At 38.0% G+C, this 17959-nt stretch overlaps 2 protein-coding genes across 7 annotated transcripts in view; both read right to left on the bottom strand.

Annotated features, from left to right (window-relative positions):
• Positions 1-13468, bottom strand: part of LOC102222876 (unconventional myosin-XVIIIa-like) — an 85641-nt gene extending 72173 nt beyond the window's left edge. For 4 of the 6 annotated variants that reach the window (XM_023342236.1, XM_023342239.1, XM_023342240.1 and 1 more), the window contains exons 1-2: positions 13389-13468; positions 10220-11279 (exon numbers count right to left, since the gene is read on the bottom strand). In XM_023342236.1, coding sequence (XP_023198004.1) covers positions 10220-11185 — 966 coding nt within the window. In that variant the 5' untranslated portion in view covers positions 11186-11279; positions 13389-13468. Of the gene's footprint in view, positions 1-1646; positions 2424-3582; positions 3607-3727; positions 3873-4441; positions 4517-10219; positions 11280-13388 lie in introns of those variants that run through there. The other 2 variants (XM_023342238.1, XM_023342237.1) reach the window with 2 other exon arrangements.
• Positions 13469-14575: 1107 nt separating this feature from the next.
• Positions 14576-15664, bottom strand: LOC102223129 (gap junction delta-2 protein-like). Its single transcript, XM_005803627.1, has one exon. It carries the CDS (start codon positions 15662-15664, stop codon positions 14576-14578), a length of 1089 nt encoding a protein of 362 aa, XP_005803684.1.
• Between the last annotated feature and the right edge of the window lie 2295 nt (positions 15665-17959).

Genomic DNA, 17959 nt, shown 5'->3' with positions numbered 1-17959 from the left:
CAAGAGCTGTGAAAACGAACACATTTTTACTTTTCCTATTTATGCGCCTGTAATGACCCTACTTAAAAAATAAGAATTCATCAAAACTTTAAGAATAAAAGCAATTTAAGGATAATGTTGGACGTAAAAATAAAAGAGATCTATTTTAAATAAAGCCTTCTAAACTGAATCAACACTGCATATCTATTGGCCGCTGTAGCCCCCAGTATTCAGCAAGAGGAATCTATTAAAAAGATGTGAACTGGACTTAAGACTTAATAAACTCTCTGTAACTTTGTTGATTCTACAAAGTTTTTTGATGCAAGTGATTGAAGTGCATTATGGAAATGAATGGTTCTCAAAACCAACAAAAAAAATTATACAGGTTTTCCGCTGACATTACTACAATGGAACATACTTGTATACAGTCTTAGCACATACAGAGGTATATTCAGTTTTGCCCCATATCTGCTGCTGTCTGCTGTCTGCTTATAAGGCGTTATATCAGATACCCACACCATTATCATCTCTGCACCAAACATTAATACTTGCCCCAATGCAGACAGAGAATTGTGATATGTCAATGCAGAGAATGTGTCTTACCGGTAAGGATATTTTCAAATGTTTCTAAAAAATATCCAAAAGTATGACATTGTTAGTCGGTCAGTAGTGTATTAAACAGGTTGCTAAAACATATATAAAATGTTGATGGGTTTCTGGCACAATAGAAATAGCTTCCCGAGGCACGGGTCAACTTTGTGCTCTTAAAATGCAACCACAAATATGGACAATGCTCATTGTCGCATCTGATCACATCATCCTCATTGTACAGCAGTCGGCAAACAAAAATGGTGAGTTGACTATTTCCATAAGATGTGCTATTGCTAGACACTGAAGTGGTTCTCCTAAAGAGAATAAGCCTTGAAAAAACTATTTAAGCCTTGGTAATACTTGGAGTCCGGCCTTGTGGGCCAATTACCTCATTGTACTCCACATTTCATGGACATCTATGGCAATGCAAATTATGTCAAATAAAAAAGAAACTAATAAAAAAATTTACTAAACTAAAATTATTTACCCATAAACCTGAACAATGTACAAAATACATTGTTTCTGATTCTCAAAAGGTAACATAAAACATATAACAAAAGCAACTAATTACTTTAAAGAACACCATTAGTGTTTTCCTTGATTCTTTAAAAATGTGCCTTAAGAAATATTTAAAGGCTTTACTTGCCCATCTATGGCAGACAGAACAAAGCCCCATATCTATTCTGGCAGAAAGTGATGGTAATGAGTCACAGCTCAGTGCTCACAGACAGTTTGAACTGGCCAGACAACCAGAGTGCAGGAAATGAGTACACACTGATGAAGCCTTATCATGAGCTTGTGCATGCCCTCTGCTTCTAATCACTCAGGGTGTCTTTGTTATACCAAGTCTTTTTATGAAGTAAAGACCATCTTGTAAAAGTGATTTTTCTAACAGTAAAGATTACGCAGACTAATTCCATATGTGAAATAAAATGTTATAATTCTTTTTTAAAACAATTTTGTTCAAGTTGATGTTAGAGGACAATGTATCTACGTGATGATTTCCTTGTGTGTTATTGTTAAAAGGCATGCTACACACAGAGAAAGAGGCGAACATGCACATGTTAACTCAATACCTCTGGTTTCTTTATACCAAACAGACGAGGCTTTGGGATGAAGCCTGCAGGAGGAGCCAGAGGATCTGTCTTTGGAACAGGAATGAACCCTGGAGGTCGCATCAGGAGATTTTGTTTGGAAGGTGCTAGGCTGGTCAGTTTGGCAGGGATAAAACCAGGTGGTGGAGTCAATGGATTCTGTTTGGGTGCAGGAATGAAACCAGCAGGTGGTACCAAAGGATTTGGTTTTGGAGGGGGTAAAAAACCAGGTGGAGGGGTGAGGGGGTTTGCCTTTGGTGGCATTGGGTTTGGAGCTGCAGTTGGTGCAACAGATGAGGCCTCTTCTTGTTTTTCCACTGATGATTTTACCTCTTCTTCTTCTGCCTTCTCTTTCTCCTCCTCTTCTTGCTGCTTCACTTCCTCTTTTGTATCCTCTTTGCGGTCCTGAGTGCGGGTGCGAGGTCGGTGCTCCTTGGTTCTAACTCTTCCCATCAAACTGGCCAGTCCTACAGAAATATCATCCTTGTCCTCTCCAGCAGCCTTAGGTTTTGTTAGAGTCGTAATTGATGCTGTGGGCTGACTCTGCTCTTCTGTACCAGCAGGCACCACCCGCCTGACAACTCTTCTCACAACTCGTATCACCTTTTTACCACCAGTGCTCTCCTCCTGCTCAGGAGTATCCGGTCCGACCATGGCACCGTTACTTTTGGGCCCTTCAGCTGATGATGCAGTCAGTTGTGGACCACTGGCTGTTTCTGCGACAGGATTAGTGACTGACTGAGGCTGACTACTGTCAGACTGAACAGAAGCAAAGCAAGATGGTATAGATTATTCCTTTAGTGGTTCTCACAGGAAGAAAAAAAAACGTTCAGTTTGGGGGCGAGTTCTGAGCTGACAAAGTTTCAAGGAGATTATTCTGAATGGATTTCTAAGCTGGACTTTAATTTGCATATTTTAAACTTGCGGTCAAGTAATTCTGTCAGGCCAATAAATTCAGCACAGCCCAACAATTTCAAATTTAAAAGTTAATGGGAAAGTTTAAATTGATATGCACATGCATATTGAGAAGTAATTTTTCTGAATAACAATCTTGGTGGCAGTACAGCCCCCAAAAATCTACTTGCTAATAAAAGCGGTGAAGAAAAGTGTTCCAGCTTGCAAATATTAGGGTGAAGGGTCAATTACTCTAAAATAATCCTTAATTGATTGTTCATGCTTTGCGTTTAAGGAATTAATAGAGGTGCACTAAGAAATTGGTTGGTGTTGGATTTAAAATTTGACTGGCTCTAAATGGTGATTGGCCGGTCAGAAACTAAAAATATATATATTTTTTTCTAATCAGTAGTCACATCTTATCTGAACACTACTATGCCATGCTGACAACACTCTTCGGTCTTGAGGCTCTTATTGAGTGGGAAGGCTCAACCAGCTTCAGCATCAGTGAAGATTAATGTTTTATTTTACTTTAAATCCATTAGTATTAGGAGAGATTATTTTGACATTTTTCCACAAGCAGAAAAAAAAAGTAATTGCTTACAGTATTTTAGTCAGCTGAAATCAGAACCAGACAAGGTTGTTGCAAAAAGATTCATCAGAAATTGAGCACAAAGTACTAATAAGTGCATCTAAATGTTCCATCCATTGGAGAAACAATTTATTTCACTAAAACATGTGACATTAGTACTTTAGCAATTAAATTGCCCCTTTTATTTGTCAGATTGTTTGGATAATTACTTTAAAGATGTAAAACGTCTCACAAACAAACATCCTATTATTAGTTCTGTCAACAAAATAAAAATGTTTTTTTTTAACAAGAAACTGCATTAGACATTAAAATGAAAAACTAAACTCTCAAAACCACTCCAGGTTATTTCAATATAGCTCAATGTGATATTTATATCAAGCAGACATTAAATGAATACGTGCTGGCAACACATGCATCTGAAAGACAACTTACTTCTGTTTTGTTCTCAACTTTAGCCTATATAAAAGACATAGCCAAACAAAAAACAGAATGATCACACTATGTAAACCAACACTCTACACAGCAGAATGAATATTTATGTACAGACAACAATCAACATGATGCAGATGTGAAACACCTTTTGCTCCCAGAAGGAAAAGCGTGATCTGTATGCCATGGTGACAGGCCAGAAGTCATGGATTTACACTGGAATATGGAGAACAAAATAATGGAATGAGGGAGAAAATGGGAGTCAGCCAGAGAAGAAGGGATGAAGGTTGTGGCTAAAATGAAAGAGAAATAAAGTTCAGGGATAAGCGATGGAATACTGCAGACTTTATGTCAGCACAATGGGTTATTCGGCAAAAGATCAGAGAGACTGTAAAGCACTGACAATAAAAAAAAAACATGAATAAAATGATGAAATGATATCAATGTAGTAAATGTATTACATATAAAATTTGTTCCATTAAAAAGGATAGAACAAACTGGGTAATCCATGGCAGAGGAAACAACACAAAAGAGGTTTCCAACAGTACAAAAACCACAACAAACACTATATAATAGTAATATATCATGTACAATTTCTAAAAGTTTTAGAACTTCTAGCAGTTTCTCAAAAGTTAAACTAAAATATGGTGATACCACAGCAAGAATTAGCTACACAGCAACTACTTCACCATCTCAGGCCCCACTTTCATCAGCGTCCACTCCTATAAATAGTAGGTTGAGTAGCAAAGGAGGCCATTCTGAGACCCTATCAGAGCTCTAATGGAAGTGCTAGAGGTTAGCCCTGAGAAGATCACCCCACTCATACAGCACACTCAATCTGCCAGAGGTTCAAACCCATTACCTCCTCTCTGGGCCTGGTTAACCTTCTGATCTTGCCTCAGACGCTAGAGCGGTCCAGTCAGACCTAAAGGTAGGGTAAGACCTGAACCTGACGGGAGCACGCACACTCAAAGCCCTGAGAGGGAGGGTGATCTTGAGGGCGGGGACATAGTCCGAGCTGCACAGTGAGACTGGGGGTTTAGGAATAGAGAGCAGGGAGGAGTAATGTGAGAAGAGCCGGGCCGGGGGATGGAAGAGGGACAGCTGCTGAAATACAGAGGGGATATTAATAGAGTTTGCAAAACTACTGCCTTATCTCACTGCCACGTTGCCCTTCTCGTGACAAAGAATCCAAAATAAAGACTTGCTAATCAAAAAGTGCTTAAACATTTTTAAGCCTCCCAGAAACTGCTTATAAGTACTAAAAACAAAACAATAGAACAATGCATATCTGGTTACTATAATGGAAGGATATTTCAGTAAGAGGCTTTTTAACATCTACAGTCATAAAAAAAAACCCAGCCTAAATTGCTTTATCCAAGGCCACTACACATCTTTAAATTGTATGACATGTTGGTTACTTTATATTTACAACCAGAAGAGGGAGCTATAAACCTACAGTTCACAACAGGGTCTGCTTTTGCACTCTACTGACCCACATTTTATACTGTGTTGCTTTATTGCAAGAAAAAGAACACCAAACACAACATTCCAAAGTTAATTAGTAATGTATTTAACTAATTAGCATTAAAGTTAAACCCACCCATCCGGTCTCTAAAAAAAATATTTGAAAAGTCATTGTTGTAAAACCAGTTGGGTCAAAATGCATTTAGGGAGGAATGACTGAAAGGCGGATATTTACCTCAATGTCAGTTTGGCACGTAGCAGAGAAACAAAGACAAGGAAACACAGAAACTGGCTGAACTGGGTAGGAATGAATCAACCCAATCAAGCACATTATTCACAAACATCTGAACATCAGCTATCCAGTGATCAAATCAAGTGCATTTTGGATCCAGACATGATAAAAGCAAAGGCTTCTGGTTTTACATTTAAATGCAAATGTCCAGTCAAGCATGAGCAAAAATTAAGCCTTCCTGTAAACGCTCCAAACAGATAAAATAGGATAAATTTTCTTGCTAAGCCCATAAATTTGAATGTTAACAGTGAGCAGTATCCAGTCACACATGCAGCATTCCTGCTCTGTCTAGCACAGACTGCTAATCCCCGGAGTCTGTTACTGGGACGCAGCAATGTGTGGACTATTTGTCCACACATGGCTTGCACAGAGTAAAGATTAAACACTGTACGGCACAGAAACCACTGATTGTGACCCAGATAAACCCTTCAATACTTTGAATTTAGTTACCTGGCTCATGAACTGTAACATAAAGTGAAGACTAACAGCAGACTTTACACTTTTCTTGTATGCAAGGTTAATGTCTCAGGGATAAAGTACAAAAGCATGTACCAGCATGGTGAGTCGCAGCAGTAAAATAGTGCTGAGCTAACGGAAGCCTTAACTGACAGAGCAGTTATCTACATGACGGGTTCTGCTGCAGGGCTCTTATTGTCAAAAAGGAGTGGTTCCCTTTCATCATCACCATATACTAGCTCAGGATAATAGACAGCTTTTTTTTTTTTTATCAAATAGCATTTTAAAATGAACTGATTTTGATTATACAATAGACCTCTGTTCAGTATTTCCTCATTTTTCTGTGAAACAACTCCAACTTATTCGCAGAAATCCACCTATTCACCAATTATTTTCATAGTGCATACCTAAAACATTCAAGAGAAAATGCAGCTTGGGAAGATGGAACTTGGCACAATGCTACTGCTAGCACTGACTGATAAAGTAGCCAGTCAAGGAGCTGCAGTCCTTGATGCTGTTTGACTGTAACCCCAATAATGGAAATAACGAGGATTGACTATATTAGCTTCTGAAGTAGTGCCAGGATGTTTTCATTGTACATATCAAGGATACATGTGGTGTGTCAAATACTGAATATACTGAATATAGCCAGTTCTAAGTGTTTCTACAGGGGGCCTAAGTTTTAATTATTCAAGGGTGGCTGAAGTGAAGTTAAGTGAAGGCGGATGAGGACTATAAATACGTCAGTGTTCACCAGGAATACAAACTGAACTGCAGATACCACAGTGACCACAGTACCTACAAGAAGGGACAAAGCAGACTTCACGTCTTTAGGAAGCTTAGGTCTTTCAGTGTTTGCAGCAAGATGCTGCACATCTACTATAGGTCTGTTGTGGAGAGTGTAATCTCTTCTGAAATGATCTGTTGGGGCAACAACATCAGCTAAAGCAGGTCGCTTCTGTTCAAGGCATGGCTGTGGAATCAATGATGATTATGGTGTGGTTGTGATTATTTCTTCTTAAAAATACAACATACAACAATGTCTTCAATTGGAGGTTTCTTCAGAACTGCTGCGATATAGACCGCTACAGGACATCCATCCTGCCCACAGCCAACAGCCTCTACAACTCTTTGAAGAAACATGAATTATATGAGCAATAATATTAAATTAAGTACTTCTAAATTGAAATTAATTGAATATAAATTGGGCATGATTGACTTCCTAAATACCTGTGTGGTGGATTCTAAACTAATAGAATTAAAGTGATTATAATTTCAAACTACATTAAAATGTGTAATACAAAGTTACGTCTTCCAGTCAGTCAGAGATCAAAAATCAGAATTGATTCTAAAGCATGAACATTTTCTCACACATTTGGTGGTAAAACTAATAATGTACATGCAGTGCAAGAATAGTTCTTAATTGCCAACAAGAAAAGTAGGTGTCAAGCAACTAAGTACAACTCAGGGAAAATGAATGGGTGTCTGTAACACACCCTGGAATGTCAGGTATCTGTCACACAGTATGTGATGTTTAGTTCCTGTTGGTGTCAAAATCCAAAATAAAAGTATCCAATTTCACTTATGAGTAGGAGTATCAAACTCATACTCTTTTTATGCATGAGTTTGATAGAATAGAAAGAAAAGAATAACCTTGCGTTTTCAACATTTGTCATAAACCAGGTCATTTTATCCAAATAAACACCTCCCGTTTCTAATTCCTGTTTGAAACTACTTCCCCTGTTGTATCCGCCCACTGACAATAAGCATAATGCAACCTGACTAGACAGGTTGTAGAAGAGATGACGGCATTTAATAATTTCTGTCTTCTCAAACCATTTGTGAACTATACAACACCAGGCCTCATATAACTATACAACGCATTGTAAATGCAGGAGTATAATATAAAGCAGTTATGCAGAAATGTGCACCAAAACAATAATTACTAATTAAATGTCAAAAACAAAGTCATTTCAAATGGCTTTTGGCTCAAACATACAGCAGGAAAGTGCTTGATGTTACAGCTTAAAATACAACAGGCCAATACAAAAGATTAAAACTATTTTAATCAAGTTTAGGCTCTCTTTTTGCCTCCAGAACAGTAAAACAGATGTTGGGGATCTGCTACTGACTTTTTAAGAATGACAAATATGCTAAACTTATCAGATAATGCAGGGCTTATTTTGAGCTAGATGGATTTAGATTGAGAAAAAGATTTTTTATTTTTTTTTTGGTGGGGGGAGGAGAAGGGAGTGACGACAGATTAGTGTGAAAAACTGAGGGGGGTATTAAGCAGTCAAAAGCAGACCAGGGTTGTAATCAGAAACCATATGATGATGAAGCAGAGCAGGGGAAAAAAAGGGACAGACAGTGCAGCGCAAGAGAGCAGGTGTTTAGCTGATACTAGTCCAGCCACTTTTTGTTCAGTAACAGGCTTATTATTATTGTATTCTCCCTGCAGTTACAGTGGTTGCTGGGCAACGTCACATTGATGACAAAGTCATTCCACAAAGTCAGTGCTCGCCTGCAATCATCATCTGGCTATAGCTCCATGTCAACCAGACATACAAGAGGGCATCATCAATCTTCCCATGTACATGAGGCAGTTAATCACATTTCAATAAAACAACAAAAAAAAACAATAAAATACCACATGGTCAAGCTTCACAAATCCGATTTGAGAACCAGAGCTCCAGATTCAGAACATGTTCTTATTATAACTACCTATAAATAGTTCTGTTGGTTCTGGGTCATCCTCACAAGCACATTTTCTTTCATTTGCCCTGTCTCATAATTAACCAGACAGGCTGGATGTGAAACAATGTAGAAAAGGACAAACAGATCTTTAAAAACAGCAGATGAACTATGTACATGTGTTTTCTAGTGTGTACATCAAACTAAATTCACCAAATTCATCCAACTTTCTTGATGAACTGACTTAATAGCATACTACCAGGCCAAGACAAGCCTGTTCTCTGAACTCTTCTGCCAGGACAACAAACAGCACTAAGCGCAAATTAAGGTGTCTGTTGTGCCAGCTAATAAAGAGTTTAACTTAATGGCCCTCTGCTTGCTGCCCACGATTATACTGGAGAAAAGAGCTCCGAATGGGCCGCCAGCCAAGTCTTACCAGACCATATGGCCATCGGCTGTGGTGGCGTTCGAGCCGTTGTTTCTTTCAGCGTCCCATTGTTTGGTCTCAAAGGGATGGGGGGCTGGCAGGGGGATTATATGTACACCCGAACACATTCTCTCTTTCAAAACAGACCCATACACACACGCATAGACACTCCCCCATACAAGCAAGCACAAAATCACATTACTGGTGTCATAACAGTTATACCCATTATCTAGACATGAAGAAAGATAACAGATGAAGGGGTGGGGATCTTTTTCTTTCTTAAATGCTGATGACTGACTCAGGAAAACAACATGGCAAATCCAAAAATGCTTAATTTTTTTAATGTTCTATATTCTCAATTATTAGTTCATTAAGACTGTATTCCAGGCCTGAGATCAGTTTTTGAAATGAGTTTAAGATCCTTAAATGCAGACAAGGGATCTTATTGATATAATATAAAAATATCTTATACTAAACACTCAAAACCTTCTTGTAAATGTAAAAATCATATGGCACAAAAAGCAACATCCAGCAATCTTAATTTGTCAACAAATACATCCGAACCACATAGACACTCACTTTAGGAAACTTGCATTAAGCTGCATTTGCAAAAGGAGTTGTGGAGTTTCCTGTGCAGCAAGAAGCCTTTCTTAAACTTACCCAAAGTAGGGGTAGGCAGTATAATATATCATGAAAGAATCTGATAACACAAAGGTATCGTATCATTGTCAATAGGCCACATTCTACTTATTTTTGTTCTATGTACAGATGTCTCCCTTTTTCCCCTCAGTCAAATCACTCTCATAGTCCAATTTAAAAAAATATTAGTGAGCTTTTTGTTTGCTATTCTGATTCTTGGTCGCCATAATTTGATAAGCCAGGTTCTTTGCTGGTGTGGCATTTATTGGTGCCCTTTTAAAAAGTAATTGTGTTTGTTGGAAGGAAAAGAAAAAAATAACACATGCTTTGCCTTTGGGTATCCTCAACGCCAGAACATTCTTAATGATTTGTAGAGGAAGAGGAAATGCGACACTACATTGAGATAGAAGCCTCTCTGATACCTGACAACGTCCCTAATCAATAATAGATGCATAATGACAAAAGAAATTATGTTGACGAGTAAATAGGTTATCTGATATTTAGATTTATAAACTGGGCGGTTAAAAGAGTGCACTGACCAATTATTTTGGATAAGTACAGAGGAATTCTTCCAAGTAGGAATGACCACAAGACCCATCACATAATTATAGCCCAAGGCAAAAACAGGAAAGCACCTGGAATAGTAGGTGTAAAATTGTACTCACATCGACGGTATCTTTGGGCAGAGCTTGAATGGTCCTCAGCCAGCTGCGGTTCAACTCGCCAAGTTCCAAAATCGGCTGCACCTTTAGCCGGACTGCCTCTCCTGACTGACGGATCATCTCCACAATTTCATCCCTGTTTTTGCTCTCCACGTTGATTCCATTGATTTCCACAAGCCTGTCTCCTGGCACCAGGCCCAAAGCCCAGTCCTTCGTACCTGCGCCTGGTTCTGCAAAATGTACAACTCGCCGGCACACACTTCCGTCCTGTTGTCTCTCAATCATGGTGGTCCTCCTCAAAGAGAAGCCAAAGTCCCCTGTGTTTCGCCTCTGAATCTCAAGCTCTCTTGGATCTGGTACTGGTGGCGTGATAAGCGCAGGCAACTGTAGGTTTACGCCAGGGAAGGTCTTCTCTACAATCTCAGGAATGTGAACCTTAACAGTGCTTTTTGGGTTGGGATAGGACATTGAATTAAAGGTAGACCTGCTCCGATCTGAGAGACTTGGGTTGCTGCCATCTATACTCTTTTGACTCATAGTTGCTTGCCTCTGACTCACTGATGAATTGGTCTTAGCCAGTTCCCCAAATTTAGCTGCTCTCTCCTTTACAGAGCAGCGCTGAGATTCCAATTGATTACAAATCTGATCTTCGCCAGATGTACTTGCAGATGTTTGTCTTACATCAGGCTCCTGGGTATTGGGAAGATGATCTTTCTCTACACTTGTCAGAGAAATCTCTGTGTTACTAGCTACTTTAATTGGAATAGGGTTAGAGATCTCCAGCTTGGTCCTAGATTGCCTCTTGGTGCTCCCTCTGTTCACATGGAAGAACCCCCTACGTATGCTTATCTCTTCCAGGCTTTTCAACTCTGACTGGGACATCCGTTCTTTTTTCTCTTTCTTGTCCTTCTTTTCCTTTTTGCCCAGCTCTTTTTCCTTCTCCTTGTCTTTCTTGATTAGGTGAAACATGCTTTAGGTTCTTTGTTGTTACTCAGCAAATTAACTTGTTTAAGGGGGTCCAACTTTTGTATCAGAGTCTTATGAAAATATGCAGGAGCATATGCTATGGATGAGAAGTCAAGTAAGAAGAAAAAGAAAAAAGAATATGAGATTTTTAGAATTTTACTGGAAACACTGACATTCACAGCTCAAATCTAAGCCTTCCTGGAAAACCTGGTAAATCTAAAAAAATAAAAATAAATAAAATAACTGGTGCCTTTAAAGAAACATCATTCTAAACATAAGTGAAGCATATCTGAATTACTTTAAAGTATATGTATGCTTGTTGCTACTGCTTTGCCAAAATATTAATATATAGTGAAGATTTTATTCTGTCATATTACAACCACAAAGTATGATATATTTTTGAAAGATTTTGCATTATAAACTATCACAAACTAGAGCAGGGGTGCCAAAGTCCAGTACTTGACATCTACTATCCTGCAACTTGTAGATGTATCTCTGCTGCTACACACCTGAATCAAATAAATGGCTAATTTTCAAGCCTTTGCAGAGTTAGTAGATGCTGATGAGCCATTTGATTCAGACATGTTTGAGAAAGAAGACATGTAAAACTTGCAGGATGGTAGATCTTGAGTAATGGACTTGGACATCCCTGAATTAGTGCATGAACTGGAAGGGCATGGACACATGATCATTATTTTTTTAAAATAAATACCTTAAAAGTGATTTTGGATTTATATGCTACCCCCAATAGGTATCGGACCAGTTTTTCTGTTCCAGTTGAAGAATAGCCCTTACAGTCAGTGCCCTGCATGTTAATTATGGTGTTCAATTCTGGTCTCCATTAACTAGAACACCTTTGTCACATGTATGTTGACTCCCTCTACATATAAACCTTTTACCTTAGTCTTTCATTTAAGCACTGTACCTTTAAGGAGCACACCCTGTCATGTCAACACTCTTCCACCTGAGCTCTCTGCAACTCCTCCAGAGTTTTTAAGGGGGGTCTCTTGAAGGCTTCTTTGAATAAATTCCTTATAATAATTTCTCCTTTTCTGGCCCATCAGTTTTGGTGGACGGCCTTGTCTTGGTAGGTTTAAAGTTGTGCCACACTCTTTCCATTTGGAGAAGATAAACTGAGTCATGCTCTGTGGTTTTGTAAGCTTGGAATGCCATTTTAGAACCCAATTCTACTTTAAACTTCAGAACTTTGGTGTGTTCCTTGGTATGGTTTGGTTGCATTCTTTGACTCAAACAGCTGTTTTCTGTTATCATGAGATTTAAAAAAAACAAAAGAGTAGACTATTTACAGTAGGTTACTTTTAAAATGCATTGGAATACAAATACATCCCACAATTTTAAGATTTATCATTTTAAAAACTATTTAACATTTTCCTTTTACTTCACTCATTCACTACTCTGTACTGGTCTATCGCATAAAATAATTTACAAAGAACTTTATCGTGAGATGGCAAAAACATATAAAGTTGTCATGAATAATTTTGCAATGGACTGTATGAGCAACAACTTTACAGTCGGAAGTTGCAAAAACAAAATGTTTAAGATTGTGTGATACCGTACAATTACGCTTCCTATTCCTGCATCAAATGTATTGACATTGAGGACACAATTTTGAGGACACACAATGTATTAGGAAGGACGGGAAAAAAAGAAAAGGGGAATAGCCTCTCTGTCTATGCGCTTACACATCTGTGACACAGTTTATCTGAAGTCGCCCTAGATACACACACTGTTCAGAGGAGCTTTGACGTTATCTTCGTCGTTCTCAAACTGTCAGCCTCACCCTAAAGTGATGGAGTACAACTAAACGTTAATGCATCTTCGCACAGATAGCAAATCTACTTTAGTTATGGGTGAACACAAACAAATTTCGCATTTAATCCACACTTAATCGTGTCCTCTGAGGCCCAAGATACTGTAAAAATAAAGAAACATAATATTTCGACGCATGTAGAGTTTCATAAAGTGACAATTCTTCTTGAAGTTCGTATCCGTCACCGTACATCATGTGTCGCTTGTTTGCGCTTTGACAAGTGCTCAGCTTGGCAATAATGCTCTCCCTTTAAGCTGCTTTGCCCTCATTCTCTAGCACTGGCTTTAGGAAACACTTAGCAGCAAAGTGTAAAAATGTCTGTTATAAAAATGTACACAGAGTAAATGCTGTTTAGAAGGTCTAATAGCGACCTACCTGGGACTGCTCAAAGGTGACAGCGATGTCGGCTTACCAGAAGTTTTCGGCATGTTTTTTTTTCCCTTCTAATTGTCAGTAGGTGAGGGAATGTACTTGTGATGCCTTCATGTACCGGCCGTAAACTCCGTATTTAGAGCACTGAGTCATGACGTAAATAACTCTTGGGAATTACAATGATCTCTCGTCATTGTGTTGTTTGTTTGTGTGTGTATGTTTATCTATGTGTCTGTGTTTTGGGGGGGCTCCTCGGGTGGTTGGGGTGCTGGAAGGGAGAGGCTCGGGGGATTATGATGCTTCGTATTTTTAAATTAAAATACTTTACCCCTTAAGCTTATGCAGACTATTTATCAGTTGCATATAAATGCAATTGCATTTTCATTCTCAATATACAGTATAAGAGATGATCAATATTTTTAGCTTGTCAATTTTTTAAATTGATTCTAACGTTAACATTTTCATCTGCCCGTGAACGCATCGCTTTGCACACTAGAGAGCAGTGACCCCTTCTGGACTATTTATTTAACAAGAGAAGGTGGATATAGATTCCCCCCCCTTGCTATACAGTTTTGCCTATCAATAATCAACCATGATTTTTTTTTTTTTAGTAGATTAAATATTTGATAACATCATTATGTTTTTTCATTGTTTTCTTATTGCTAAAGCTGTTTTTATTTGTCATTTCCTTTTTTTGACATAAGAAGTGAAAATGACATAATTTTAAGATGAATAAAAAGATTTCAGATATATTTGACTAAAAATCAACAAGCTCTTTATTTAATTCTAAGTCACAAGCTTTACAATTTTTTTCTTAAGTTTTCTTTCTTATAGCATGTCAGTCACAAATGCATTCAAAATCTGATATAAATCCAAACTTAGCAATAATTACTATTTGACAAGCTTATTCAAATTAAGATTACTTATGTAATTGCAATCTAAAGATTGACAGTCAACTTATTTAGACGTTTTAACTCCAATTGATTTCTCAAATTTGTAAGAGACTATGTGACTGCAATAAAATATTAATTTATTTAAAAGATTTCATTTACTAAAGGAGTTAGTAAATGTGGTGGATACTGTATAAACAATCACAAGTTATTTAATGTCTGTACCTTAACAAAATTCTGTCTCAAAAAGTAAAAAAAAAAAAAATCTAAATAAAAGGACAGAAAAGGTTTGAAAAGGATTCACAGCCAAGATTTTTTCCCTTGTCCTATTTTGGCCACACTGTGTATTCTAGCCTTGCTGTGTTCCCTTTCATCTAAATTCCTAGCCGAAGTGCACTCCAAAGTAGAGTCTGTCTCAAAGGAGATAGATGGGACCTGGTTTGGGTCCCTGGACGCAGCCGCAGTGGTCTGCAGGACGACTCTTCCACGCAAAGAATGCTTGAGTTCGAGCAACAGTGGGTTGCTGTAAGAGTACAAAGCCACCTGTTGCACAGGTTCCCTATCTGAGTCATAGCACATGCAGCATGCAGAGAACAGCACTCTGAAAATGTAAATCCATCCCAAATAATGCAGCTCCACAATGTTCAGGACGAAGCACCCAAGGCTGACGCTGAACATGAAGTTGAGAAAGATGGTCTTTTCTGTTGCTCGGGACACAAAGCAGTCGGTTCTGTTTGGACACGGGTAGGTCTCACAGCGAAACAGATGTGGGACTTCAAATCCGAAAAGGTAGTATTGCCCTATGAGGAAGACTATTTCCATAATGGAGCGCAGCAGAACGTGTATGATGTAAATAAGTAGCACTTTACTAGAGAGTTGAGTTGGGTCCTCCTGTACCTCATTCATTTCTCCTTCCAGCTGACTCCTCTCTTCATATTCATCTTCCTGCGAGCTCCAGTCCTCTTCTCCAGAAGTATTATCATCCAGCATCGTGTCTTTATCAATTCTTAAAGGTCCTTTTGCTTCAAGCAAAGGTGAGGCCTTGGGTACCATATTCACCTTCCTGACCTCGGGACTTTCATTCTTTGTAACTTTCTGCAAGACATACACTATGTAGAAAATTGACGGCGTGGAGACGAGGACAATCTGAAAAACCCAAAAGCGCAGGTGGGAGACAGGGGCAAAGGTGTCATAGCAGACATTATTGCAGCCAGGCTGCAGGGTGTTACAGGTAAACTTGGACTGCTCGTCGCTGTAGACGGCATCCCCTACAAGGGCCACGAGCATGATGCGGAAGATGAGCAGCATCGTCAGCCAAATCTTGCCAATGACAGTCGAATGGTTTTGAACTTCTGTCAAGAACCGACCAAGGATGGACCAATCCCCCATTTCTAAGGACACACCAAATATGAAAAGATAGATATAGTCAGTAAATTATTAATTTATCTGAGAAGACTGAAAAAAAATGCTTTCTCTATACCAAATGGGTTTTTACAACTCTATTAAATTCAGTTAGACTATTTATGGAAATTACTTTGTAGCTCAAACTGACCATGTGTCTTTCAGATTATTGTATCATTATTAAATAGAAGTGTATGTGGGTAGGAAGAATCTCTCTTCATTAAACTATTATACAATAACAGAGTGTCTTCAGTTAGAAGATTCTTCAGAACTGCTGTACTACAGGATATAACTCCTACCCACTGGAGCAGGAGCTATATCAGCATCTTCAACAACCTTTTGAAGAAAATTGTCTGAGCTGCAACATTTAATTTCACTATGTAATTATTAATGTGTTTTTGAAATTGAATCACAAATCAGTAAGTATGAAGTCTCTTTGACTGAGATCTGGAGCTCTCACTGCTTTTTTTTTTTTTTAGTAGATCAGTAGCTGAAACATTTGTCAACAATTACTCCAGGGTAATCTTCTTCATGATTTCCCACAATCAGCATTTTATGAAGACAAAATTATAATTCAGATGTATATTATTATTATTATTAGCAGACATTTTTTAACATAATATTTCTTTTTAAAAACCAATGACCACCACTTTTGCATAATTTCAATTATCTTCAATTTCTCATTTTCACAAATGTGGAAGAATGATGAGGGAGATGATTATAAAATTCTGAATATTTTTCATATTAATTAAACCACTAGTGGCTAATTGAAATTAATCAAAAAGTTATCAAGGTGAAATTAAATCAGGCTATAAATATCTAATATCTCCAGGTCAATTTAACATATATACCGGTATATATATATATATATTTTTTAATGTTTTTGGTTTTCAGAAAGAACTTACCTTTGGAGAGTCTGAGTCTTTTATGTTCAGAGGAGGATAAATATCAGAGGACACGATGTGCATAGCTTTATTTTCATTATGGAGCCTGTTGCTGGATGTTATCGTGTCTTTTGAGCAGAAAAAGCAGAGAATGGGCTGACCACACATATTCTCTTACTCTGACTCAAACGCTCATTGCACTGTATGTGAATAATGGCTTTCAATGTACAGTGGGACAAAGATTGAAATGTACAATGGGGGTACCTTCACTGAACAGCCATTCACTGATGAGCAGAGAGTTCAAAGAATGCACTGGAAAGAGAGTGCATATTCATCTTGATTTTACAGGTCCAGCATGAGCTTGGGTGTTTTTATGGTCTTATTAAAGGTACCTATCCAATCCTTTGAGTTTAATATGAACAAGAACCATGGTATTTATGTTTAATGACAGCAAGGTTTCTATAAAGTGTTCAGGAGGAACATCTTTCACTTTTATGAAATTACTCCAGTGATGTTAAGCTGCTGTAAAATTAAACTTAAAGGGCAATACACTATACGTGGAGCAAAACGAAAAGTACAACGCAGAATTCCAACCTGGTGCTGTCAGCATCATGATCTTGGATGCTCTTCTTCAACAGTAAGTAGAAAGGGGTTGGGAGTTTATAGTTAGTTGATCAAACCAAATGAAAGGGAATCCTGAGAGAAAAAAAAGTTCTTAGAGGAGACGAAAGTTTTGAGAGTGAGGCAACGATTCACATTCCCGGAAGATGACAGCTGTAAACACAAACAGGTAGATGGGTTTTGATCAGAGCAAGGTGGTTCTACAGGGGATTGTCTTAGAGAGCTTGATACAAATCATTGCATCCTTTTAGCTCTACTTCAAGGTTTTGAGATGCTTTGAGTTAGTTTATCACATAAAACCACCAAAAAGACAGTAAAAGGTTGTGGTCGAAAGGTAACAAAATCTAAAATAGATATTTTAAGGATAGGAATGGTTTTGCAAGGCACTTTATGAGTCAGAAGGATTGATTGGGAAAAAGATCAAGCAGAGTGAAAAAGCCTTGTTTTAGTCATCACAGTCTCAAACAACTTTTTCCTGTACTTTTTATGAAGATATTTGGCATCAAACTTTATGCAAAGAGTAAACAACTCTTTCCATTGATGTACATTCCAACGTTTGCACATTTATCTCGGTTGCAATAAAACTTTCCTTCCCTTCAGAAAACAGGAAACTATCATTGTTACAAGAAAAAGCCTTTGCATTTTGGGGGGGTTGTTTTGTTTTGTTTTTTTTGCTGTGGAGGCAGTGGTGACCGGCATTTTTGTTTTCTTGAAATAATTTTCAAAATTGGTGTTGACATAAATTGTTTGTATTGAATCTGGGGGCATATTGAAAATT

This window comes from Xiphophorus maculatus, chromosome 11 (genome assembly GCF_002775205.1).
Source record: "Xiphophorus maculatus strain JP 163 A chromosome 11, X_maculatus-5.0-male, whole genome shotgun sequence".
NCBI lineage: Eukaryota > Metazoa > Chordata > Actinopteri > Cyprinodontiformes > Poeciliidae > Xiphophorus > Xiphophorus maculatus.
This window is presented reverse-complemented; position numbering and strand designations above follow the sequence as displayed.